The sequence below is a fragment of the Thamnophis sirtalis genome, unplaced genomic scaffold (assembly GCF_051295495.1).
Source record: "Thamnophis sirtalis isolate CommonGarterSnake01/CBP01778 unplaced genomic scaffold, rThaSir2_p1.2 scaffold_3, whole genome shotgun sequence".
NCBI lineage: Eukaryota > Metazoa > Chordata > Lepidosauria > Squamata > Natricidae > Thamnophis > Thamnophis sirtalis.
Window position 1 is genome coordinate 175529543 of NW_028261383.1, and position 27636 is coordinate 175557178.

A 27636-nucleotide genomic window follows, 5' to 3' on the forward strand; every position below is an offset into this window, starting at 1 on the left:
CCTACACCAAAGCACGCCGAGACAAAGATACGGCAAGGATTTATTAACACACAGACAGGACCTTGGCAGCAATCCAGCACAGACTAACCTTGGCAGCAATCCAGCTTGCGAAGCTAGCCACAAGAGTTCTCCAACTCTAGTGAATACTGCAACAGGCGTGTGCACAATCATTCCTTTTATAGTCTTGAGAGGAGCCTAATTACCACCAGCTGAGTGCAATTATCTCCTGTAACTGCGTAACTGTTCCTTACGCCTATTAGCTCTCCGTTGCCGGGCATCCAGGAACAACTCCCTTGTCTCCTCCCCACTGCTCCAATGCATGACGTCAGGATCACACTCCCTTGTCTCCTCCCCATGGGTCCAAGGCTCAGGCGCCTCCTGGTGGCCAACCAGCCTCTCTGTGCCCTGCTTGGAGTCGGAACCCTGTCCAGGGTCCTCCACATCCTCCAAAACCGACTCATAGGGCCCCTCACTGTCGGAGTCTGGTGGCAGCTCCAACGGCTCCTGCTGGGCCACAACAATAACTATCTTCATTGCCCAACCCCACTCCATTGAGGCTCCTGCCAGTGGTGGATTGCTGTTTTTTGTACTACCGGTTCGCGCTATCCTTCTGCACATGCACAGAAGTGTCTGGGCAGGTGGGTGGAGCCTCCTGCTGCCGCTACGACCGGTTTGGCTGATCTGGGCCGAACCAGGAGCAACTCACCTCTGGCTCCTGCCAATCAAAATGTCAGCTGTTTTCTCATGGCTTAAGTATACTGATCTTGTGCTAAATCCATTCCTTGTTTTCTGTCTGTTCTCAAGTTTGGGATGTGAGTGGTCAGAAACGAGTGGTGAAAAGTTATTATAAATATCTCTTTTTTTCTGCAAGCGTAACATCTATGCTGACCATAGTCACATCCAAAAATTTGGAGTGATGACTTTGTATAGAGGGAGAGCAGCTAACCTACCAATACAGAAAACCAAGACCTTTATGATATAGATTGATTGACCAAGAATAGTGTGGCTGAGAAATTATTTAGTTGGTCAGTAAATTACACCTATTTATATCAGTGGTTCCCAAACTTGGCAACTTTAAGACTTGTGGACTTCAACTCCCAGAATTCTCCAGCCAGCAGAGCTGGCTGGAGAATTCTGGGAGTTGAAGTCCACAAGTCTTAAAGTTGCCAAGTTTGGGAACCACTGATTTATATGAAAAGAAAATTGTGCTCAACAAGAGAGAAGCAAGCCAGAATCCTTTCCTGGAAAAAGAGGACGCCAATGGAAGAAAACTGTGGGGAAGAGGATGTGGAGGGCTTTGCAGTGGACAATGTGAACAATGGTTCAGAGTCCCTGTGGAACGATCTACCTGCAGAGATCCGGACCCTCACTACTCTTCCGGCCTTCCGTAAAGCCGTCAAGACCTGGCTGTTCCGGCAGGCCTGGGGCTGATTGATTGATATCCAGCCCCGCTTAGATGGAATGGGTGATGTGAATTTTAATAACTGTATTTTTTATTTTTTATTTCTATTTTTTAAATTTTAAATGTTTCTTGTCTGTTGTGAGCCGCCCAGAGTCCCTAAGGGAGTGGGCGGCATACAAATTCTATTAAACTTGGCATACAAACTTGATCATACTCTTCCACTTTGAAGTACACATTGAAGATTTGGGAAAAGGACGTCCTCCTTACAGGTGTCTCTGTTATCTTTTGTGTTATATGTTTTCCACACAGACTCTCTCCCTCTTTCCACCCCGGATTTTGAGACTTCTGGAATTTGCTGGGTTTTCCGGAGACAAGGTACAAGTGCCAGTTTGAAGGCTACGAATACATTATTTGGGCTTGCAGAATGTATCTGATGACGTATAGCTGCTTTGTGAGAAGACATTGGTACACTTAGTTCAGTAATTAAAACCCTCAAAAACTTATTTCTCTGGGTTTCCCCAGTACGGTGTCTTCCCAATGCATTAGGCAATAATTTCCAGTATTCCCACCACCATGATCATTATAATGCTAGAGAGCAACAGATTAAAAGCAGTTAACTTGACTGGGCTAAAACAATCCAAATGATTGCAATATTTTTAGAGATAGTAATGAAGCAATAGCTATGGTAATATGTAACACTTAGCTTGGAAATTTTAAACTTACGGTTTAAAATTGAACTGATAGTAAGATGTAATTTGTAATATAATTACAAGAGCCGAGGTGGCACAGTGGTTAGGGTGCAGTACTGCAGGCCACTTCAGCTGACTGTTATCTGCAGTTCGGCGGTTCAAATCTCACCGGCTCAAGGTTGACTCAGCCTTCCATCCTTCCGAGGTGGGTGAAATGAGGACCCGGATTGTTGTTGGGGGCAATATGCTGACTCTGTAAACTGCTTAGAGAGGGCTGAAAGCCCTATGAAGCGGTATATAAGTCTAACTGCTAATTGCTATTGCTATAATTAAATTGGATGAGTATGAATTCCATGCTAATCCAAAACAAAGCCAGAGTACTTTATAACTTAATATTATGTATGAACTCAGAAATGCATTAGTGGGTGAGGGCACTAATTGCCAGGTTCCTCCATAGGGTCAATTTGAAATTCCGTAAAGGTCACTAAAACCAGGGCACCGATCTATCCAGAATACTTTTCTGGGGAAATGGTGTTTTTTTTTCCCTTTTCTTTTGCTGAATTTATCTGCAAATGGGTACAACATTTCTTCTCTTTCTTTCCACGGGCTGTCTCCGTTTTCTGAATGTTATTTCTAATTTCCATTCAGGATTACGGTTTGCAAAAACTACACCAGGGAGCCACGACAGCCAACCTGCGGGCTCTACTCTGTACAATGTTACTCCTCTGCTACTATACTTTCCTTACCTTCATCTTAGGTAAGTGAATGCCTCCACCGGAGAGAAGTATTGTGGATATATGCGCAGCAGGGATTGGGTCTCTTTCCCCCAACAGATGGCTGCTTTGGGAGGGGGGGTGATTTCTTATTTTAGATTAAGGTCAATTAATGGGGGGAATATACATCTTTTTTTTATTAAAAAGTTTTATTTCATTTTCATTTTATACAATCACATATATACTGTGCATAATTAAGGCCATATAACATTAAGCAATAAACACAACTCTTCTTATATTCCAAAATACAAAACCAACATAGCGCTTCAACCCTCCATACACCCTTTCTTTCTCCCCCCTCCAACTTTCTTTTCTCCCCTTCAACATTCCCCTCTTCTACTTCCCCTCCCCCTCTAACATTCCTTTCTCCCCCTCCCTTCCATCTCCCCCTCCTTCCATTCCCCTCTCACTCCCTCTCTACCCCTCTCTCTTCTTTCCCTCTACTCCTCACTTCGGTGTATTTCTACTATCCATCGAATATACATCTTTTGATGCAATTAACTAAAATAAGTTCTAATGGGAGGTATATCAGCATAGCTGTGGCTGAACTAAAAAGTAGAAAGCTTGTCTCACCCAATAAGTATAACTCTGCTCAGCACTCTTCAATCATAGTGAGATGGATTTCTGCTAGAAAGCAAGTAAGCTTTTGTTCTTGCATATACAATAGTATAATTATATTTCCCTATCTGGTATGAGTCACGTTAAGAGTTAGTGAGATAATTGGAATCCAGCAAACTCATGAAATGTGTTTTTATAAATTTATTTATTTATTTATTTGTCTTATATGCCGCCCACTCCCGGAGGACTCTGGGCGGCTCACAAAAGACAAGGGAAAAGGGGGGAACGAGACAAAGACAACATATTAAAAACAAGACCAACATTCACAATTTCCGTGGAGGTAGATGCTTCTCAGCCCCCTGCACCAGCCTGCTGAAACAGCCAGAACTTGGTGGCTTTGTGGAAGGCCGGGAGGGTAGTAAGGGTCCGGATCTCAACAGGGAGCTCGTTCCATAGGGCCGGAGCTGCAACAGAGAAGGCTCTCCACCGTTTGCACCGAAATCCTCTTGACATTAAACTACAGAAGGTAGCCCTCTTTTTTGAACTGATTAATAAACATTTAAAATGTTTATTAATCAGTTCAAAAAAGAGGGCTACCTTCTGTAGTTTAATGTCAAGAGGATTTCGGTGCAAAACGGTGACAATCTGTGTTGTTTCTCTGGTTGACTACTTAAGAGGTTGTGAGAAAGCTAGGAAATGGGAGGGAAACACTACAATTTTAGGGACCTGTAGTGGAAATCTTCAGGATCGGCTACCTGACTTAGCTGGGAACTCAAGCAATCCAAGAAAGCAATATTTTCAGGGATAACCATAAAGTAGGGTTTACTTAAGAATGCCTTCAGTCTCTAGTAGGATATTTCAAGGTCTGTCTGGGGGACATTGACTTACGCAAGTCTTATCCTTATTCATGCTATGCACCTTTATCTTCCTGTGTTGTCCCCAGGGATTGGTGAAGATGATTTCACAGAGGCTGAGGCCCTATTGAAGCCATACCTCTCCCGTTATCCGCAGGTAAAAAAGACAGATCTGCCCTGTCTTTCAGATCACCCACTTTCCCCCCTTTTTTTGTGTTTAACCGAAGGGTCAGTTAGATTTTTCTTTCCCTACTCAGAGTTGTAAGGAAATGTTTGGGTTGCAACAGAGCTATAGGCGGGGGAAGGCATAAGAGCCGAGGTGGTGCAGTAGTTAGAGTGCTGTACTGCAGCCACTTCAGCTGACTGTTATTTGCAGTTCAGAGGTTCTAATCTCACCGGCTCAGGGTTGACTCAGCCTTCCATCCTTCCGAGGTGGGTGAAATGAGGACCCAGACAGTGGGGGTGATACACTGACTCTGTAAACCGCTTAGAGAGGGCTGAAAGCCCTATGAAGCGGTATATAAGTCTAACTGCTATTGCTATTGCTAAGGGAGAATCCCCTTGAGATATTGCATTGGAGCTTCCCAGGATTGGAGCCCTTCATGGAGATTGGACTGCAACTCCCAGAATTCCTAGAGAGCCTGACTATTTAAGCACATTAATAGAGCCGAGGTGGCGCAGTGGTTAGGGTGCAGTACTGCAGGCCACTTCAGCTGACTGTTATCTGCAGTTCAGCGGTTCAAATCTCACCGGCTCAAGGTTGACTCAGCCTTCCATCCTTCCGAGGTGGGTGAAATGAGGACCCGGATTGTTGTTGGGGGCGATATGCTGACTCTGTAAACTGCTTAGAGAGGGCTGGAAGCCCTATGAAGCGGTATACAAGTCTAACTGCTATTGCTATTGCTATGATGTTTTACATTTTGCATCTAGGAGGCCAATGGGTTGGGCTACGCTGCAGTGGAGAGGAGTTTGGGGCTTTTAACCTGAGCCTCGAGCCCAAAGGGAAACTCAGATTTAGATTCATATTTATTTTCTTTCGCTAAATATACTAGAATAACATTTTTCGCTTTAGGTGCTCCGCTCTGTTTCCAGGTTTTTTTAAATTTTTCTTATAATAAAGGGCCTCAAAAGCTGAAAGTATCTTAGGCTTCCTTAGATTTCTGAAAGGCTCTGAATATTTCAGTCCCTTCACTCTTGGTTTTGTTTTTGAAAAAGATGTCATTTTTAAAAAATGCACAGTAAGAGAGCTTTTTGGAGATCCAAGCAGCCCTTTTACGTTTAGAGCTTCAGTAAAAAAAAAAATGTGATACATGTAAACGCAAACTCTTATCTTTTGTGTAGCAATGCTTAAAAGGTTTAAAATTCCCTTTAAGGCAAAATCTGTTAATTTGATATGGCAGGTAGTTTGGTTAATGATTGATGCACTAAGCATTGAGCCGAGGTGGCGCAGTGGTTGGAGTGCAGTACTGCAGGCCACTTCAGCTGACTGTTATTTGCAGTTCGGCTGTTCTAATCTCACCGGCTCAAGGTTGACTCAGCCTTCCATCCTTCCGAGGTGGGTGAAATGAGGACCCAGACTGTTGGGGGCGATATGCTGACTCTGTAAACCGCTTAGAGAGGGCTGAAAGCCCTATGAAGCGGTATATAAGTCTAACTGCTATTGCAATTGCAATTGCTATTGCTATTGCTATTGCTATTGCTATCTATCATCTATCTATCTATCTATCTATCTATCTATCTATCTATCTATCTATCTATCTATCTATCTATATCTATATCTAGATATATATATATAGATAGATATCTGTCTGTATATATATATATATATGTCTGTCTGTCTGTCTGTCTATCTGTCTGTCTATCTATCTATCCATCCATCCATCCATCCATCCATCCATCCATCCATCCATCCATCCATCCATCCATCCATCCATCCATCCATCCATCCATATCTCTTATTTATCTATCTATCTAGAGCCGAGGTGGCGCAGTGGTTAGGGTGCAGTACTGCAGGCCACTTCAGCTGACTGCTATCTGCAGTTCGGCTGTTCTAATCTCACCGGCTCAAGGTTGACTCAGCCTTCCATCCTTCCGAGGTGGGTGAAATGAGGACCCAGACTGTGGGGGGCAATATGCTGACTCTGTAAACCGCTTAGAGAGGGCTGAAAGCCCTATGAAGCGGTATATAAGTCTAACTGCTATTGCTAAAACAGGGGTGTCAAACTGGCGGCCTGCGGGACAGATGCGTCGTGTGCAGGCCACGCCCACTCCAGCTCCACAAAGGGAGAAAAACATCACGAAACGTCATGTAATAGCAACATGGCGCCACGTGTCTAACACCCGTGCGCTAAAAGAGGGGGAGGCAGATAAAAGTGGGACTAATGTATCCAAAGTAGTATAGAAATATTTGAGATTATCTTTCCCCACTATGAGATATATATGCTCCATGAGGACTTTGGGACTCAAGCTAGTTTTATTTTGCTATCACCTTTGATAAGGTTTCTTATCCTAGTAGAGTTGGCTTTGGATGGATAATGTGGGGGGGATAGAGTGGATCAGGAGCCAAGGTGGCGCAGTGGTTAAATGCAGCACTGCAGGCTACTGCTAGATCAGCAGTTCAGCGGTTCAAATCTCACCGGCTCAGGGTTGACTCAGCCTTCCATCCTTCCGAGGTGGGTAAAATGAGGACCCGGATTGTTGGGGGCAATATGCTGACTCTCTGTAAACCGCTTAGAGAGGCCTGAAAGGCCTATGAAGCGGTATATAAGTCTACTGCTATTGCTATTGCTATCAATAGGGTGTCAACGTAGGGTTTGCCATATTGCTTATAGCTGTTTTCCCTATACCTGAGTATCATTTTCTTTAATTTTACAGAGTGCCATTTTCCTCTTCTTTGCTGGGAGGATAGAGGAAATCAAAGGGAACATCAACGAGGTGAGGTGCTTTAGTAGGATCAGAAGAAGAATCTTAGCTAATATGTATTCCACCGTCATGGAGGGTATGTGCCAGGCATGCCCCAACGGAGTCCCTAGGAAAGATGAGTTGAGTCCCTCAACTCCATTTGGTTGAAGGCGATAGGTTCTTTTACTAAGGATCCGTAGCTGCAGTAGAAGCAGGCGAGAACTAAAGTTCCCACACAAAAAGTTACAGACTTTCCCTAGCACGTACTTAACTAATTTGGGATTGAGGGAAAAGTCCTATAAATCTTATGAATAAATCGTTGTTTAAAGACGGCTATAAAGTTATAATATTGTGTGGGCCTGGAGAGGAGAGGTGAGATAATCAGTAAATAACCTTTAGTTAAGTACAATAATAACAATGAAATGTTATGAAATACGCCAAGGTGGCACAGTGGTTAAATGCAGCACTGCAGGCCACTTCAGCTGACTGCAGTTCTGCAGTTCGGCTGTTCAAATCTCACTGGCTCAGGGTTGACTCAGCCTTCCATCCTTCCGAGGTGGGTGAAATGAGGACCCGGATTGTTGTTGGGGACTGGAGAATTCTGAGAGTTGAAGTCCACAAGTCTTAAAGTTGCCAAGTTTGGGAACCACTGACTTAGACAATCACTGAGTATTGCTTATTTTAAAAAAGGAAGCTATGATTTTTTTTTTGGAAGTTGAATTCAAGAAGAAACTGACCTCTAGTATTATATGAACGCTGTTTCCTCCTTCCGCCAGTAAAAATGTTAACTTTTCCAAACCCTTCGCGCTTTCCCTTCCCTGGCCAGGCCATTAAGAAATTTGAAGAAGGCTGCTCCGCACAGCAAGCTTGGAAGCAGTTTCATCACATGTGTTACTGGGAACTGATGTGGTGCTTTGCCTACAAAGGAATGTGGAAGATGGCATACTTCTACGCGGATCTGCTGAGCAAGGAGAACCGATGGTCTAAGGTTAGAAAGCTGTACAGCAATTAAAGAGCAAGCCGGGCGTATTTGAGCAAAATATTCAAACCTTATACTAAATTATGGAATCTGAAAATCTCTTCCGTAAAAAATAAATAAAAGGCAAAGTACATCAAGGCTGTTGAAACCTTGGGAGTTTGTTGGCCCTTTTCTGTTGATTCCACTTTTAGTCACTCAGCACCAATTCTTCCAGTTTTGAAGCCATGGTATTTGAGGAAGAATATGGAGCTGGATTATCAAAGCCAAGTGTGTGTTCACGCTTTCAGAAGTGATGCATGTACCTTTATCTATTAATGGGATTAGAGAAGAGGTGGGTTCCTACCGGTTCGCACCAGTTCGGTAGAACCGGTTCGTCAAATCTACCGAACCGGTTAGAAGAGGTCCCACCAGTGGACCCGGAAAGCAGACCACACCTACCGGAGAGGTGCCAAAAAAATTTGAAACCCACCACTGACACAGACAGACAGACACAGAGAGAGAGAGAAAGAGAAAGAAAGGAAGAAAGAAAGAAAGAAAAAAAGGGACAGAGAGACAAAAGGAAGGAAAGAGAGAGAGAGAGAGAGAGAGAGAGAGAGAGAGAGAGAGAGAGAGAGAGAGAGAGAACACATGGCCGGCAAGCCACTCCCACCAAGGAGGCCACACCCACAGAGTAGGTTCCAAAAATTTTTGAAACTCACCACTGGATTAGAGCTAGCATCATCTGATCACAAATGGGTTTGTGGGGTCATATTGCACGGCTCAATACAACTGTTATAAAAAAGGAGAATGCACAAATTCTTACAATAAAAATAGTCCCATCTTCTTGGCATTGGTTTCTTAGCCTGGTCTATCTTGTAAAGATGATGATGCTGGCCTCTGGGGCAAAAAGAATGCCAGATAAGGTTTTTATGTTATTTTATTTCCTGGGAGCTGCCCATAAGATGGGCAGCTACATAAATGTTTAAAATAAGTAAATAAATAAGTCGGCTCCTGCCAGAATCCTGTAATGTTCTACTTCGTTGCAGGCAATGTATGTATATATGAAAGCTGCCTTCCTTAGCATGCTCCCTGCTAATGAGCCACGACCCTTTGGTGAAGTAGAGGTCGAACTTTTTAGGTAAGAGTTTTTGAAAGTTGGGGGCAATTTAAGATGAATGTTCTAATCTAAAAACATTGCTTCTCAGCCTCAGGAACTTTTAAGATGTTGGATTTCAACTCCCCAAATTCCCCAGCCAGATTTAAAGAGTTTTCCCTTGTTCCAAGGGTTAAATTAACTACAAATTATCAAGGTTAGGAATCTGCAGATTTACAATGGTTTTCCCACAGACTTTCTTTGCGCAGTGAATGAATGAATTCCTCGTGAACGAACGTTGCTAAAAGGCGGGAGCATAACCCATGTCTTACTTAAAGGACTACACGTAAAGGACCGAAAACTGTGGTTTAAAGTTTGATGTGGCAGAACTGGATCGAACTCTTGATAAATTTTCTTAGGGTTTTTAATTTCCACATCCCTGCCTTTGTGAAACTTCAGTCATTTCCATGTTTTTACCCTACAGGCAGGTTTCCTCTTTCAAACAGAGAATTGCTGGGAAATCACCACCCACAGAGAAATTTGCCATTCGCAAGGCAAGGCGCTACAAATCCCGTGACCTGGTTCCCTTACCTGTGCCAGCCCTGGTAAGGATAGAAAGTTGATCTCTACTCTTTCGCAGTGCAGGGTCTCGAAGGAGGAGAAGGTTTCTTCACAGTTATGCCAAGCTGACAGCCTTTATATTTGATCCATGAACTGCGGGTCAAAAGTGAAAACTGGAATGAACGTTCTTCCAAAATTATCTGACAATCCTGTTTGCGCACTGTATATATACACAATTGAGAAACATATTCTTTGGCCCATTCTCCCATTCATATACATATAGGTGCTTGTGTACATACCACATATGTGTGTGTGTGTTTGTGTGTGTGTGTGTGTTTATTTCATGTACCAGATGCATATATACAAAAGTAAAGGTTCCCCCCCCACTGCCTTATTTCTGCCTTGCAAAACTGTAATATAACAAGAAACAAGATGCTAAGATCTGCTGCGATTCTACTTAGCAATAGCAATAGCAGTTAGACTTATACACCGCTTCATAGGGCTTTCAGCCCTCTCTAAGCGGTTTACAGAGTCAGCATATTGCCCCCAACAACAATCCGGGTCCTCATTTCACCCACCTCGGAAGGATGGAAGGCTGAGTCAACCTTGAGCCGGTGAGATTAGAACCGCTGAACTGCAGATAGCAGTCGGCTGAAGTGGCCTGCAGTACTGCACCCTAACCACTGCGCCACCTCGGCTCTAAATAGATAGATAGATAGATAAGAGATATGGATGGATGGATGGATGGATGGATGGATGGATGGATGGATGGATGGATAGATAGATAGATAGACAGACAGACAGACAGACAGACAGACAGACAGACAGATGGATAGAGATATAGAGATAGATAGATAGATAGATAGATAGATAGATAGATAGATATAGATAGATAGATAGATAGATAGATAGATAGATAGATAGATAGATAGATAGATAGATAGCAATAGCAATAGCAATAGCAATAGCAATAGCAATAGCAATAGCAGTAGCAGTTAGACTTATATACCGCTTCATAGGGCTTTCAGCCCTCTCTAAGCGGTTTACAGAGTCAGCATATTGCCCCCAACAACAATCCGGGCCCTCATTTCACCCACCTGGGAAGGATGGAAGGCTGAGTCAACCTTGAGCTGGTGAGATTTCAACAGCCGAACTGCTGAACTGCAGTCAGCTGAAGTAGCCTGCAGTGCTGCACTCTACCCACTGCGCCACCTCGGCTCTTAATTGAGATTTGTCACAGACGTACCTGCTATCAATGGATATGCACGCTCCATATAGCGGGATTTTTTTCTGATCAGGAACCAACTTCTTACTCTTTCCCAAATAGCGTTGTATCTATAGGTAAAGAACTAATCTCAGTAAAATTGTAATATGATTTTTTTTAAAAAAAACTACAAAATTATAGGAGTAATGCACATTTGCCAACCTAGATTAAGTTCTCTGCCTTTTGTATGCACAGAGCTTAATTTCAAACCCGTATCTGAATTGTACAACTGCATCCTAAGAGATACTCAGAATCAGTAAGAGGGAAAAGAGTAAGAGTACTTTTAACACTAATGCATTGGCTATCATGGAACCTGGATTTCTGGCTCAGAAGAAAAGAGATCCAGGTCAGCTTAAAACTAATCACACATTTAAAGGAAGGAACTAGGTGTTAAAAATACCCATAACCGGCTCTGAATGTGCAGGGAAATGCAGCCACCATCCTTTGAAGGCAGATAGTAGTTCAAGGGGAAATTAGTAGGGGACTGTTGTGGGGCCTTGTTTATAGCAATATATATATATGTACATATGCAAAATAAACGAAAGTTATATTATAAAGAACATTTATTTGATCCAGTGAGAAGGATGAAATTGTTTATGTTGAGATGACAGATCATCATAATTTGGTTCCCTGGTTGTTAATTTTAATCTGAGATGCGGGTTCCACGTCCAATAGTCTGTTCCTTTTTTTTCGACTTAATGTCTACAAATGCAGAAAAAGCATAAGTTTCTTATTTCTTTCCTTGTTCTGTGGGCGCAGCTAAGCACGGTGCAGTGGATATTCCCACGTGATCCCCACCAAACTCCGGTGCAACGCGTACCCCCACCAAACTCTTCCCGTACCCCTGGGGGTACGCGTACCACACTTTGGGAAACACTGCACTAGTGAATTGTTCTGTTAGGGAATTTCTCCTTAGTTCTAAGTTGTTTCTCTCCTTGATTAATTTCCAACCATTGTGTCTTGTCATGCCTTCTGCTGCTTTGGAAAATAGGATGAACCCCCAATATTTGTGGCAACCCCTCAAGTATTGGAACACTGCTACCATGTTATCCCTAGTCCTTCTTTTGCCCTAGTCCTTCCTTTTCACTTTCTGTGTTGGTCTTATCTTCTTTTTCAGGAAATGATGTACATGTGGAATGGATTTACAGTGCTGGGCAAGCAGCAAGAGTTGTTGGAAGGAACTTTAGAAACTCTGATACAGGCTGAGAAGCAGCTACAAGAAGCACCAGGTAGCACGCTGGCTTCTTACACATTGAGTAAAGTTGGTGTCATTAAGCAGAAGTTCCCCCAGTTTAGCAACAGAGAGATCTATCAGGTTCCTTGACCCACCGCATCTTTCAATTTAAATACAGGAATCAGTAGGGTGCAGAAACAGATACTCTTTATTTCCAGAAATGACTCTGGTTTACAGCCATGCTTTCTCAGAAAATAAGAAATGGTAAACAACCGAAGCCCATGTTTAGGAAAAGAATCATTCTATAACAGTGTTTCTCAACCTTGGCAACTTGAAGATGTCCGGACTTCAACTCCCAGAATTCCCCAGCCAGCATTCGCTGGCTGGGGAATTCTGGGAGTTGAAATCCGGACATCTTCAAGTTGCCAAGGTTGAGAAACACTGTTCTATAAGAAACACCTGGCAGAAGTGATGGGTTGTATTGTGATCAATAAGTGTTTTAACTGGCTTTGTCCCTCTTCGGGAATTATTTTTTAAATGAATAGGCAAGCTCCTCTCCCCAGCATCCAATTCCCATGAGCATCCAACATGATTTTAACATTTTAGCAATAGCAATAGCAGTTAGACTTATATACCGCTTCATAGGGCTTTCAGCCCTCTCTAAGCGGTTTACAGAGTCAGCATATTGCCCCCAACAACAATCCGGGTCCTCATTTTACCCCCCTTCGAAGGATGGAAGGCTGAGTCAACCCTGAGCCGGTGATATTTGAACAGCCAAACTGCCGAACTAGCAGTCAGCTGAAGTGGCCTGCAGTGCTGCATTTAACCACTGCGCCACCTCGGCGCATATTTAGCAGATACTTTGCCCTGAAAATAAGATTGAATTATCTTGGGTGACTTTTGATCAATCAGCCTTTTCCACTGGACCGTTGTAGGAGAAAATGGGATTTTTCCTGCATTGTACAGAAGAATCAACTAGATCAGTGTTTCTCAACCTTGGCAACTTGAAGATGTCCGGACTTCAACTCCCAGAGTTCCCCAGCCAGCATTCGCTGGCTGGGGAATTCTGGGAGTTGAAGTCCAGACATCTTCAAGTTGCCAAGGTTGAGAAACACTGAACTAGATAATGTTTATGGGCCCATCCAGCGCTATAAATCTGTTTTATGTATGAATCTAAAGTTCCGGAGGAAATGTGGGATATTCATTTGATCTTTAAAAATAATAAGCACCTCCTTGTACATTTTGGAAGGAGAATCTGCTTTTGGAGTTTAAATTGGAATTGAATTGGAATTTATTGCACTAATATGCCGCCCTTTTCCCCGGAGGGGACTCAGGGCGGCTCACAATCCAAGTCAGGGAAGGGGATACAGATAAGGGATAAAAAAGACGAACAGAACAATACACAATTTAAAAGCACACAACAATCATACCATTCGAGGCAAAGGCTCTTTAGCCCCAGGCCTGTCGGAATAGCCAGGTTTTAAGGGCTTTGCAGAAGGCCTGGAGGGTGGTGAGGGTTCGAATCTCCAGAGGGTCGGAGCAGCCACAGAGAAGGCTCTCCTCCGGGTGGTCGCCAGTCGGCATTGGCAGGCGGATGGAATTCGGAGGAGGCCTAATCTGTGGGATCTAATCGGTCTATTGGAGGTAATTGGCAGCAGGCGGTCTCTCAAGTTTAGCTCTTTGGCATCACAAATGAGCTGTTATAGATGTGCAGGGAGTTTTACGGGCTCCGTTTTTACCCATACAAGCAGAGTGAGTAACCTCACTCGTAATAATATGAATGGAACTATTGCCAATTAACCTTTCTGCAAAGTAGAGTATGCAAGTAACTGCTTATCCTGGTTAACCTTTCTTCTGCTCTTTCCATTTCTCTTCCCACAATTTCCTCAGCCAGTGAGTACCAAGTAGATGACCGGTGTCTCGTGTTACTTCTCAAAGGACTGGTTTTCAAGCATTTGCACAGTTTGACCGAGGCTGAGGCATGCTTCAATGCTATCCATAGCAGGTATGACGCAAGTCTCTTCGATAAAAAAAAAAAATTGAAAAATTTGGGGGGAGAAAATTGGGGTGGGGAGTGTGAGGCATGGTTGACTGTCCTGGGAACTTAATTCCAACCTGTCTGGAGGGCTTAGATCAGGGAAAGCTGCACTACAGAAAAAACAGCTTTCTATCTGCTTACAGTGAGAAGAAGATCAAGTATGATCATTACCTGGTACCTAATGCACTATTGGAATTGAGTCTGCTGTATGTGGCACAAGGCCAGAATGAAGAGGCTGTGCAGTTGCTCCGCAGAGCCAAGTAAGTAAACACTGTAAGCCGCCCGGAGTCCTTCGGGAGTGGGCGGCATACAAGACCAATAAAATACAAATACAAAATACAGTGGTGGGTTGCATCAGAGCCGAGGTGGCGCAGTGGTTAGGGTGCAGTACTGCAGGCCACTTCAGCTGACTGTTATCTGCAGTTCAGCGGTTCTAATCTCACCGGCTCAAGGTTGACTCCGCCTTCCATCCTTCCGAGGTGGGTGAAATGAGGACGCAGACTGTGGGGGCGATATGCTGACTCTGTAAACCGCTTAGAGAGGGCTGAAAGCCCTAGGAAGCGGTATATAACTCCAACTGCTATCGCTATCTATCTATCTATCTATCTATCTATCTATCTATCTATCTATCATCTATCTATCTATCTATCTATCTATCTATCTATCTATCTATCTATCATCTATCTATCTATCTATCTATCTATCTATCTATCTATCTCTATATCTCTATATCTCTATATCTCTGTCTGTCTGTCCATCCATATCTCTTTTCTATCTATCTATCTATCTATCTATCTATCTATCTATCTATCTATCTATCTATCTATCTATCTATCATCTATCTAGAGCCGAGGTTGCGCAGTGGTTAGGGTGCAGTACTGCAGGCCACTTCAGCTGACTGTTATCTGCAGTTCAGCGGTTCTAATCTCACCGGCTCAAGGTTGACTCAAGTCTTCCATCCTTCCGAGGTGGGTGAAATGAGGACCCAGACTGTGGGGGCGATATGCTGACTCTGTAAACCGCTTAGAGAGGGCTGAAAGCCCTATGAAGCGGTATATAAGTCTAACTGCTATTGCTATTGCTACCGATTTGGACTGCTTCGGCTGAACCGGTAATGGTCTGGCGGCCTGGATCACTGGAACCGGCAGCGACCCAGGCCTACCACGCCCCTGAACCGGTTTTCCCGATGGCGGCATCATTTTTATAGTACTGCGCATCAAGCACACGCTGCGCGACCACATCCGAACCGGCAGTAGCGGCTGCCGGAACTCCCACCGCTAGCCCAAAGGTGATTGCTAGCTACTAGTTACGTTTTCCTCTGTTCCCTAGACGAAAACTGTTAGTAAGTTTAAGTAGGGCTAAGAACTAGCAAGTTCTCAGCTTAGTTACTCTGAGTCAAACCTCATGATTAGTAATTTAATAAGCAAGTGTGTATTTCCCAGGCTTGTTCATTGCATTTCTCTTTATTGGGTCACATTCATCTGATCTAGACATTTATTTATTTAAACATTTACATAGCTGCCCATTTTTCAACCATCTCTGGGTAGATCTGATCAAAAATGGAAAAAAAACCCCATATAAAATCATTTTTAAAACTATAAACCTCAACCAGTTAAAACATAAAAACACTAGAAATAACAAAAAACTGGCAGCCATCTATGCTAATGGGCCATGCTAATGGGCCATCTAATCGTTCCATCCGCTGGCCAATGCCGACTGGCCACCACGCAGAGGAGAGCCTTCTCGGTGGTAGCCCCGACCCAATGGAACGATCTCCCCGTGGAGCTTCGTACCCTCACCACCCTCCAGACCTTCTGCACAGCCCTCAGAATCTGGCTATCCCGTCAGGCCTGGGGCTAAAGATTGTAACCCGCCCGAATGGTATGAATGTTGCGTTTTAATCATGTACTGTCTTATATGTAAAAGTCTGTCCCCCCACCTTCCTTTTGATTGTGAGCCGCCCTGAGTCCCCCCAGGGAAAAGGGCGGCATACAAATAAACTAAACTAAACTAAACTAAACTAAACTAAACTAAACTAAACTAAACTAAACTAAACTAAACTAAACTAAACTAAACTAAACTAAACTAAACTAAACTCCCAATGCTTGGGGGAAAAGCCAGGACTTCAAAGCCTTAGAGAAGGCTAAAAAAGTCCTGCCAAACTTCAAAAGGCAAGGAGTTCCATAGGACCGTGACCTGACAAATGCGCGCCGACAAAACTGCGATGTCGAAAGAGCGCCCACTAAAGTGTGCCGACAAAACCGCACCCACAAAAGCGCGATTAGGGTTTTTAGGTTAGGGTTAGGGTTAGGGTTGGGGTTGGGGTTAGGGTAAGGGTTAAGGTTAGGGTTGTTAACGTTTTTGCATTGTTTTCGTGTTGTTTCTGATGGCGTGCTTTTGTCAGCGCGCATTTATCGGCGCGCTTTAGTGGACGCGCTTTCGACGTCGCGGATTTGTCGCTGCGGTTTTGTCGCCGCGCATTTGTCGGGCGTGCATTTGTCGGTGAACCCCATAGGACAGGGGCTGCCAGGGAAAAGGCGCAATTTCTAGATCCTAAAAGATGACAACATTTGGGAAACGAACTAGGAGTCTGCCCACCCTATCTGACCTGGTAGGATGCTTAGCTGTCCTTTTTGGAACATCTGCCTTGGGACACATCTACAAAACATCAAATATTATCCTGTAAGATAATACCTGGGTTCCTGAAATAGTTTTTGGTGTACAGAATACGTACTGGTTCGATATAAGGGAATATAACAATTGTTGAATGCTTCTCCCACTAGGAACAACTACAAAAATTATTCAATGGAGTCACGAACGCTGTTCCGGATCCACGCTGTGTTGTCTAAGCTTAAAGCCAGCCAGGAGGAAAATGATGCAGATGGAACCAGTCCTTCCTAAGGCAACAGGTTTCCTCAGAAACTGTTAAGCGGTGCTTGGACCAAAGAAAGAACTGCCAAAATAGGAGAGCTTGGGATGCCGTCTTCCTCCTGGGGTGGGCCTATTTGAAGGAATGTATTGTAATTGTACCCACTGGGCATCTGGCCTAGTCTTTGATGTCTTATGATGGGCATAGATGCGTCTTACCTAACTGGATTCCAGCTTCCAAAAATCAAGGAGTAGCTATGAAAATGCTGCTTGCTAATTAATGAAGCTGACAGGAGCAGCCTGTCTTCAATATTCCATGATATGTTCTTGTCAGTCAACCCAAAAGAGGGCTATGTATGTCCTATTTTCTCTCCTGTTCAATCTCATTCATAATTTTGAAATAACATGGACGTTCCAGCCTCCTAATATTTCTTTTTTTTAAAAAAAATCATGTCAAATCCTCACCCACTTTCTTTCTCAGTCTGTGCTCCTTAACCAGCAAGGCACATCCGATGGTCCTTCCTGTCATATTGGGAGTGAGCTTCACAGTGCAATTAATTCAGCAAAGACTTCCAGTTTTGGCTGGAAACATAATAGAACCTCAACTCTCAACTCTCTGCAGTGGCCTTCTTTCCCCCCCCCCCAAAAGAACAGAGAATGTGTTTTTTTTTAAAAAAATGAAACTTAAACCAGCTCAATCTCTATTTAAGAACATTTTTAAATGTTGGAAATTGATTTAAAATGTTTTCCAGCATTTGGGATGGTTGCAAACTATCTGGCCAAAATCCCTTAAATCAGGAAGTGGTTTATATTGCAGAATGATAAATAAGTAAGTGGACATTTTTCAAAAGCTTATGACTTCTTCCAGAATTCTGTTCACGTCAATACTCGTCCCAGTATTTTCTTTGCTAATCAATTTGGCAAAAACAGCTGATGGAACTTATCAGTTTTTCAATCTGATTATTGTATTAACAACTAAGATTGGTTCCACAGGTTCACCGGGCTATTGAAATATGATTTTTTTCTTAAAAGAAAAAACAGTTTCAATGCCTTTGTTGGTGGTCTAAATCAGTGGTCTCCAACCTTGGCAACTTTAAGACCTGTGGACTTCAAGTCCCAGAGTTCCTTAGCCAGCTTTGCTGGACTTCAACTCCCAGAGTTCCTCAGCCAGCAAAGCTGGCTGAGGACCTCTGGGAGTTGAAGTCCACAAGTCTTAAAGTTGCCAAGATTGGAGACCACTGGTCTAAATCATCCTAACCAGGACATTTCTTGCCATACTGTTACTCAGGACTTGGTTATAAGACATACAGCTAAGCCAATAAGCCGATGTGGTTTTTATTGTACTTGTTTCCTTATTTTAGAATTATATTTGGTGTAATTAGCATTAACAATGATGGAAAGGCAAAAAGGGGACATTTTGGCATCTCTTCTTTTATTGTGTGGTCATGACATTTGAATATGTTTTTACTTGCTCTTCTGGCTTCCCTTACCTTTGTTGTTAGTATTTCTCCTCCTAAGAACAATTTTCACGGAGTGAGTAAAGTACGTTATGTTAAATGGCACTTAAATTGTCAGTTCCTGCTACTGTAGCACTTACATCTAGTAACAGAAAGTGAACAGTTCACTTATTAGCCAAAATAGAATCAAATGACATCCTGAAGATAGGATGTGGGTTAATCCCACTGACCATATTCCTGAAACGTTACAGCATACGATTTGTCCCAAATGTGCTTTTCCAAAAACTTTCTTGGTTTTCTTTCTGAACTACAGAACTGAAGAAGCTTTTTGAATGAGAGAGAACCAAAATGTTTTCCAAAAACCAAAAAAGTCCAGTTGCCTTTAGAATCCCTGACCTGCATGATTACCTCCAAAGACATTAAAGATAATATATGTTTGCCCAATGTGGATCATATTGTTGTCCAGTCTAAGAGCAAACTTTAGTTAGATGATGTTATATCACATAGTGCGAGTATATTAACCTAACCAGGCACAGAAAAGCACATCGGAAAGAATGTAGATAATATACAGTTTGGCGTATTCAATGACTAAATATAAATGAAATCAGTTCTACTTCTGTTGTGATGTAGATTTATTGCTAAAACACCTATTTTTATTGTTTCTTATCCTTTGTTTGATGTTGGTTCTCATGTTTCATCATTATCCTCCTAAAGCAGTGTTTCTCAACCTTGGCTACTTGAAGATGTCTGGACTCCAACTCCCAGAATTCCCCAGCCAGCGAATGCTGGCTGGGGAATTCTGGGAGTTGAAGTCCAGACATCTTCAAGTAGCCAAGGTTGAGAAACACTGTCTTAAAGATGTTCACATATCTTAAAGTACCTAAGAGTGCTACAAAACATTAGCCATTCCTTTCAGCTTGTTTCGTCTGCAAACCTGATTTTCAGCGCATCCTGTAGGTTGAATAGCGCAAGCCAAAGATGAAGCCCTTGGGATCCCAGTAAATTTTTATAACATCGGGATGATGCAGCACCATTTAATATACAGTATTTTTTACGGACATCTCAACCCAATTGTCACGAGGAACAGGGAATTCATACTTAACTTACTGCAAGCTGATTGTAAATGACTGTAAATTGCTACTTCCCATGATATAATAGTAAGAAACTGTTGCCTAAAAATGACAACACACCATGTAAGAAAAACAGGCACACAAATATACTGCTTGCGTCAAAATATGAAATGGCAAAATTAGAAAGCATGTGAAAATTCATAGCTCAAAAATGTTTTTGAATTATAATTTGAAAAGTGGATTGTATAATTTAGCAGTGAGAACAATTGTGGTTCTAGTACTGATTAATCTTAAAATACATTTGTAAAATAATAATTTCCATAAGGAAGTTGGCTTCTGCTTAACAAAAGCTAGGAGTTAAGCTATGTATTCACTACCTTCCATTTTTAATACTTCCTTTGAAACAGAAAAAGGATTATTTATAAACGCACAAAACAAGCTTCCTCTAAATAATTGTTCATACGCATTATGTGACATATATGAACAATTCCAAAACAAATAGCAACGGTAGGTTGGAGAATACATGTCATTTGGATTTGAACTAGTGTCACCAGTTTCCCCAAATCCGGTAGAAAATAAGGACTGCCAAGAGACTTTCTGCAAGTATGTCCCATTTTGAGGATCTAATCAATCATAAAAAAGCCAAACCTTTTATTTAAATCAGTGTTTCTCAACCTTGGTGACTTTAAGTCCTGTGGACTTCAACTCCCAGAATTCCCCAGCCAGCATAGCTGGCTGGGGGATTCTGGGAGTTGAAGTCCACAGGACTTAAAGTCACCAAGGTTGAGAAACACTGATTTAAAACATGGTTAGATGGAAAGAACTTTGATCTACTTTGAATAGCTTCCCTATTTTTCATACATTTCTTAGGTGCACTATCAAAAATATAAAAGGCTATGCAGAGATTGAACGAAATTCTGCTCTAGTTTTGCCACCAGAGGGAAGCACAGTATTAAATTACAGGTACCGATACAAATCTTTCTGAATCTGCCTCTATGGACCTGGACTAAAAACCTTTATCGCTAAGCAGTTTGTAGTGAAGGCAGCCTACCACCTGCTTTTTACACAATGCCACACTAAGCATCAGCCTCTCCTTCAGCTACAGTGTGCATAGGGGAGTTAGGCTGAATGGATTATGCGAACGGTGTTTTCAAAATCCCTTTGCTCAGCCACAGCTATTTAGTGCAAAAAGTGTTCAGTGGATAAATCCCCCCACCTCTTTTTTTTTTTTTTGCAGTTTTGGTGGATTGTCCCTTTTATAATTATTGTCAGTAAGGAAATTTTTTTTAAACTGATGAACGTCTGTAAAAGAGGGAGGCATCAAGCCAAAATCCTTGTTTGCTTGGATGCAGCAAATCCATCTTATTTGGCGGGCTCAACTAAACCTGCAGGAAGTGTAATGCCGTTCAGTCCAGAGTCTCAACGTGAATTCAGCCAAAATGCTGAAAGATTGGTATAGAATTGTGAATGGAGCAAGGCAAAAATGCCAAATTTCAGAGCAATCTTTCATAGCACAAGTCCATGTCTATTTGCGTACATACCTTCGAGGCCGCCTACTGCCACATACCTCCCAGCGGCCGGTAAGATCCCACAGATTGGGCCTCCTTCAGATGCCATCAGCCAGACAGTGTCGGCTGGCGGGCCCCCCGGAGGAGAGCCTTCTCTGTGGCTGCTCCGACCCTGTGGAACCAGCTACCCCCAGAGGTCCGGACCTCACCCACCCTCATGGCCTTCAGGAAAGCTGTAAAAACCTGGCTGTTCCGGCAGGCCTGGGGCTGTTGACCTCATTGTTGAGGTCCAGCCCCGAATAGAACGTATGTGTGTTGTGAATTTTAAACTATCCTTTTCTTATTTTCTTTTTCTTTCTTCTTTTGTAAGCCGCCCGGAGTCCTTCGGGATTGGGCGGCATATAAATTTAATAAATAAAAAAATTAATAAATAATACTTAAGTGTGAATCCTATACACTCTTGAGAAGAGCGAACTTGGTCAACGAATGGGGAAAGAAATGTCAAATTTATTGCTGGGCCCATTCAATTGGTATCTTTGTCGTCATATACAACTATAATAGATTCATTACTTTACATCAGTGTTTCTCAACCTTGGTAACTTGAAGATGTCCGGACTTCAACTCCCAGAATTCCCCAGCCAGCGAATGCTGGCTGGGGAATTCTGGGAGTTGAAGTCCGGACATCTTCAAGTGGCCAAGGTTGAGAAACACTGCTTTACATTCTTATAAGAGGCCGAAGGAATAATGTCAGGGACATTCCTCCTCCATAGCCATTACTGATGACAATGTGTCAAGTTAAATTTAGTAATGTTACCATTAAGAAATGTACCAAACAGCGTCCAGCCAAAATTCTAGCCAATAATTATCTAGGATCGTGATGGCGAACCTATGGCACGCGGAACCATTTGTTAGGGCGTCCAAAGCGTTGCCCTGCCAGCTCCAGTGTGCATGTGCCCGCTAGCCAGCTGACTTCAGCCTTCTTTTGAAGGCAGGCAGGCAGGCGGGCTCCGGAGGGCAAAAAAAATGGCGCTATGGGCAACCCGGAAATTCAGGAACAGAGGCGGCTTCCCTGAAGGCTCCGGAGGGCGAAAAATCAGCCCTACGGCCAAACTCGTTCCCGAACTTCCGGGTTGTTCATAGGGCTGCTTTTCGCCCTCTGGAGCCTTCCGGGAAGCTCCTGAAGCCTCCGGAGGGCCCCTCAGGGAGGGCGGGGGCTGTTTCCGCCCTCCCCAGGTTCCTAGAAAACCTCTGGAGCCTGGGGAAGGCGAAAAAAGTGTGCCAAAAGTGTGTGTTTGTGTGTGTGTAGTGCTGGTTGTGCACGCATGCGTGCTGGGGTTGCGTGCACAGTATGGGTGTGGCATGCCCATGCACGACACCCCCCCCCCCCCGTGCTCCCTCTGCTTTTGGCACGCGATCCACAAGGTTAGCCATCACTGAACTAGGACATAATCTTAGGGTGGCGCTACGGCTCAGTGGTTAAGACACTGGACTTGTGGGCTGGAAAGCCAACAGCCCAGTTTGGACATCTGAGCATCATGCAAGGAGGCTCCCATCCTTGCTCCTGCCAATCTAGCAGATCAAAAGCATCCAAACCTGAGTAAATAGGTATCACTTTGATAACAGCGCTCCATGATGTCATGCTTGCCACATGACCACGGAGGCATCTTCTGACTGAACAGTCTCAAAATACCTTGAGAGATGAGCACCACGCCCTAAAAGTCAGGGGTCTCCTTTACCTTTACACCCCCCCCCCCAACTTATTTTTAGATGCCTAACAAAATATATTTAACCACATTCTGCCATTTGGTTAAAAGTAAATATTTTTTTAAAAAAACTTACACCACCATATATTTATTCAGCAAATTGAATACGGCAGTCAGATAGCTCAGTAGTCCCCAAACTTTGTGGCTTGGCAACCTGGCGGTGGGGTGGGTGGGGGGAAGAGAACAGGGCTGCGCAAACAGTGTGCCGGAATGCAAGAGAGAAATGTAGCCTTTGGGGCGCTGTTTCCTTCAGGCTTCTCCACGCCAAAAGCTTTTGCGAAGGGACAGAAGGCCTGAAACAGTATAAGATTGCTCCCACAAAGTGTTTCACATCCCTTCGCAAAAGCTTTTGGCACGGAAAAGAGACGCCTTTGGAAGTGCCGCCTCATGCGTCTTCAGACTCACGGAGGCTGCCCGGTGCTTGAAAAGCAGACCGGGTCTCCTGCACAGGCAGCCTTTGGTGAGTCAGCAAAGCTGAGCATGGGCATGTTCGTCTCACTTGGATTCTGCTCCCAGTTTTCCACTTTTGGAGCACCAGGAGCAAGCGGCTTCATGGCCCAGTTCTGAACAGGCAACGGCCCGAGGCCCAAGGACCCCAGAGTTACGTGGTGGAAAGAGAGCTTGCTCTTCTGAGAAAATCCAGAGAATGCATTTGCTGTTCAAAAATCCATTGCTGAAGCTCCAAATGGTGACGGCAGGGCAGAGAAACGACTTTAGATCTGTAGAGTAAAGCATTCCACGTTCCATAAGAACTCTAAGTTGGCCTTTAATGCACGATGAGAAGGGCAGTAAATTGATTGGGTTCTGAGAATTATATGTCACAATCCGTAGGCAGATTTATTTCAAAGACTGATAATGCGGTATTTTAGATGTCCTTTTGTTCAGCCATCTCCTCCTGGTTATCTGGAGATGAGGCAAGAATTTTGCTTTCCATGGCTTTTTTGGCCTGAATCCCCCTCATACGTTTCTTCTCCTCCTTCTGCTCCATCCGTTTCATCTTCTCCCTTTCCATCACCATCTCCTGGAATTCAGGACTGTGATGATCCAGGTGATAGCCGTACTGCTCCCGGGCCTCAGCCAGTAACAACCGCCGTCGTTCTTTTTCTTGCTGTTCTTTGAGTTTGCGTTTCTGTTTTTCCCTCTGCCACTCTTCTATCATCTGTGGCATTTTGGCCATCTTGGCAGCAATTATCTCCTCTCTATAAAGCAAAAGACGAAACTATGAAACAAAACATTACATAGCTCTAGACACGGAAAGTATGTTTTCAGTTTATTTTCAGCATTTTCACTTTAATGGGTGAATGGGTTCATACTAAATAGTTATTTTAACACCCAAGTCTACAATAGCTATACAATTTAAAATATTCATTTTGGATAGTGTTCATAGAGATACCATGACACTGATCTTAAAATATTGAGAGGTGTTCAATTTAACCTGTTAAACCAGCAATCTACAAATTGCATTTTATGCCACTTGAATCCTCAAAGTAATGTAGAAAAAGCCCAAAGTTATAATGGAGAGTAGTCAAATCAGTGGAAACTTCACATAAATGCCATTTTACCTGCCATCCAATATGAGCATGTTACTCGAATTGCAAATGTGCAATATAGAGCCGAGGTGGCGCAGTGGTTAAATGCAGCACTGCAGGCTACTTCGGCTGACTGCAGTTCTGCAGTTCAGCAGTTCAAATCTCACCGGCTCAAGGTTGACTCAGCCTTCCGTCCTTCCGAGGTGGGTAAAATGAGGACCCGGATTGTTGTTGGGGGCGATATGCTGACTCTGTAAACCGCTTAGAGAGGGCTGAAAGCCCCATGAAGCGGTATATAAGTCTAACTGCTATTGCTGTTGCTAATTGGGCCTCCATTCAGAAGCCTAAGGCCAACTCAAGGGCCATTCCCAAAGTGCGTGTGGTTTGCTGGCTGAGTGGCAAACGGGCCCCTTGAACCAAGCATCGACACGGCTCCTTTGATGAGACCATGTGCTTCTCCCTTTTTTTAAAAAAAAAATTATTTTCAAAACAAACATACAAATCCTCTTCCTTTACATACTGTAGAAAGTGTATCAGTTGGTTACGAAAGGCTTTCGTGCATCTCTTCCCACCGTCATCAAGCATAATTCATATTAATTCAAATATCTTAACTCAAATATTTATTATATTACCATCATCATGCCTCCACTTTTATTTGACTCTAGTTATTTAAACGTCCTTCATCCTAAAATATACTAATATTAACTCTAATATCTTAACTCGGATATTTATTATATTACCACCATCATGCCTCCACTTTTATTTGACTATAGTTATTTAAACGTCCTTCATCCTAAAATATACTAATATTAACTCTAATATCTTAACTCGGATATTTATTATATTACCACCATCATGCCTCCACTTTTATTTGACTCTAGTTATTTAAACGTCCTTCATCCTAAAATATACTAATATTAACTCTAATATCTAACTCGGATATTTATTATATTACCACCATCATGCCTCCACTTTTATTTGACTCTAGTTATTTAAACGTCCTTCATCCTAAAATATACTAATATTAACTCTAATATCTAACTCGGATATTTATTATATTACCACCATCATGCCTCCACTTTTATTTGACTCTAGTTATTTAAACGTCCTTCATCCTAAAATATACTAATATTAACTCTAATATCTTAACTCGGATATTTATTATATTACCACCATCATGCCTCCACTTTTATTTGACTATAGATTATTTAAACGCCCTTCAAAAAATATAACAAGATTTAATACATAACCATATACTGGCATTACATTTACTTAATTTATAAAACCCTCCCATTAACATGAAATCTTCATATCCTGTTCTGGCTAAACATCCATAATATTTAATGCCAGAGTTTTCTAATCCTCCATGTATATAATTTATTATCATTATCCTTTATTTAACTATATCCAGTGGTGTCCAACCTTGGCCACTTTAAGACCTGTGGACTTCAACTCCCAGAGTTCCTCAGCCAGCTTTGCTTTACTCCCATCCTCCCTGGAGCTGCAGTGGAGAAGTCTTTATTATGTAAAGTGGGCTAGCCTGGCTTTCTCAATGGCCCATTGACAAAGTGGGGATGGGCAGGAAGCTACAGGCAGCTATTCTGTCTCTTAAAACATGCTTCTTTCTTTTCACATCCAGAGAAATATTGGAGACCACTGTCCTATATCATAACATTTCCCCCCTAATAATTAAAACTTAGCTGTGTCTAATTTTGCCACCTGCAACCTCCCTCCCTCCCTCCCTCCTTCTGCCTTCCTCACTTCTGCCGCTGCTGCGCTTCGGCCTCCCTCTCTTTGGCCTCCAGCGACTGCTGCATCTCCTTCAAGGACGGGTACCAGGCTTTCTCCTCAGCCTCCATTTCCTGCAGCTTCTCCGGCGACGGCCACAGGCGGCTCGGGTCCACCCCGGAGGCTCGCCCGTGCCGGCCAAACAGCTTGGCTTCATATTCGGCCGTCAATTGCCAAGCCGGAGCGGCTGGGTCGGCAGCGTTCGGCCGGTAAATCCCCTTCAGTTGTAACTTTAGCGGCTTGGCGTTATACAGCCGGACGCCACCCAGCAGCAGGCGGCTTCCGCGGGCCGCCATGTTGCAACGCCCTTAAGGAGGATGACCGGAAGTGTGGAGGACGCCATTTTGGGATTAGCTCCCCCCCTTCCTGTGGGCGGGGCTATACCGGATGCCCCCCGAATGGCGGCCGCCATTTTGAAGTTTATTCCTCGCCGCGGGCGCCTCCATCTTCGGAGCTTTCCGAATGGCGGTTGGCCGTGAGGGGATTTTCCTCACAGAAACAGCCGTGACAGAGAGTCGAACTCGATTCAGATGTCATATTTTATTCTTCTTCTTTACATTATGTTTTCTAAAAAAATTGCGGTTTTACGCAAGTGCTTCGCGGACACAACGTGGCTTCGTTGAGTCGAAATTAGGATTTGGGAGGCTTCAGAGGTGGAGCGATGCCTCTTGACGAGAATTGTTTACCTGAGGGTTTGCCCAGCTGTACTGCATTGTTTTAAATGTAAAAAATAATAAAAAATATATGGGGAGAAGAAAAAAGAATTTGCCCGGCTGTAATTTTTTTGGACTCTCCTGCTAAGGTTCCTCAATGGCAGTACGACCTGCAGTCCGAGAAACGGGCTGTTTGTCTTGAGAAATTTAATTCACGTAAGGGGTGTGGAAAGTGATCATCCAGCCCTCTCCCAGAAAAATGAAATATCCTTGGAAATATTGAAAAAGGCAGAATATTTCTCTGGATGTGAAAAGAAAGAAACATGTTTTAAAAGACAGAATAGTTGCCTGTAGCTTCCTGCCCATCCACACTTTGTCAATAGGCCATTGAGAAGGCCAGGCTAGTCACTTTACATAATAAAGACTTCCCCCACTGCAGCTGTAGGGGGAAGGGATATTACTCAACTCTCCACATGGCATCTGAGAACTCATACCTGGATTCAAAACAGCCTAGAGAGTAGCCCCCTGCATGGCCCCATGGGAGTCTGACAACCAATCAGAAGACATTTCTTACACAGGAACAGGAAACAGAGAGATGGGACTGAACAGGTTATAAAAAGCCTAGCAAGCCCCTCCCTCAGCCCTTCTCTTCTTCTCCACCAACATTGAAGCATGTGATCACCTTTTCTGTTCAGGGCTCAAGCCATGTGGCCCTGTCCAACAATAAACCATCTT

The 27636-nt window shown here is 43.3% G+C and overlaps 2 protein-coding genes across 3 annotated transcripts in view; one reads left to right on the forward strand and one right to left on the reverse strand.

Annotated features, from left to right (window-relative positions):
* Window positions 1-19203, forward strand: part of LOC148048413 (tetratricopeptide repeat protein 39A-like) — a 46312-nt gene extending 27109 nt beyond the window's left edge. Inside the window, exons 8-18 of one of the 2 annotated variants that reach the window (XM_087711019.1) lie at window positions 1712-1777; window positions 2740-2848; window positions 4366-4433; window positions 7151-7210; window positions 8004-8165; window positions 9182-9273; window positions 9713-9833; window positions 12171-12282; window positions 14118-14232; window positions 14409-14525; window positions 17049-19203. In XM_087711019.1, coding sequence (XP_087567145.1) covers window positions 1712-1777; window positions 2740-2848; window positions 4366-4433; window positions 7151-7210; window positions 8004-8165; window positions 9182-9273; window positions 9713-9833; window positions 12171-12282; window positions 14118-14232; window positions 14409-14525; window positions 17049-17166 — 1140 coding nt within the window. In that variant the 3' untranslated portion in view covers window positions 17167-19203. Of the gene's footprint in view, window positions 1-1711; window positions 1778-2739; window positions 2849-4365; window positions 4434-7150; window positions 7211-8003; window positions 8166-9181; window positions 9274-9712; window positions 9834-12170; window positions 12283-14117; window positions 14233-14408; window positions 14526-17048 lie in introns of those variants that run through there. The other variant, XR_015696084.1, reaches the window with a different exon arrangement.
* A 3796-nt stretch (window positions 19204-22999) lies between these two features.
* GADD45GIP1 (GADD45G interacting protein 1) lies at window positions 23000-26578 on the reverse strand. Its single transcript, XM_014065391.2, has 2 exons — window positions 26222-26578; window positions 23000-24130 (listed from the first exon to the last, which is right to left on the reverse strand). Exons 1-2 carry the CDS (start codon window positions 26542-26544, stop codon window positions 23797-23799), a joined length of 657 nt encoding a protein of 218 aa, XP_013920866.2. The 5' UTR covers window positions 26545-26578; the 3' UTR covers window positions 23000-23796.
* Between the last annotated feature and the right edge of the window lie 1058 nt (window positions 26579-27636).

Coding starts and splice junctions, on each gene's coding strand:
- GADD45GIP1 (XM_014065391.2), bottom strand. CDS start 26,544: ATGGCGGCCCGCGGAAGCCGCCTGCTGCTGGGTGGCGTCCGGCTGTAT. Junction 24,131..26,221: donor GAAGCGCAGCAGCGGCAGAA/GTGAGGAAGGCA, acceptor TTTGCTTTATAG/AGAGGAGATAATTGCTGCCA.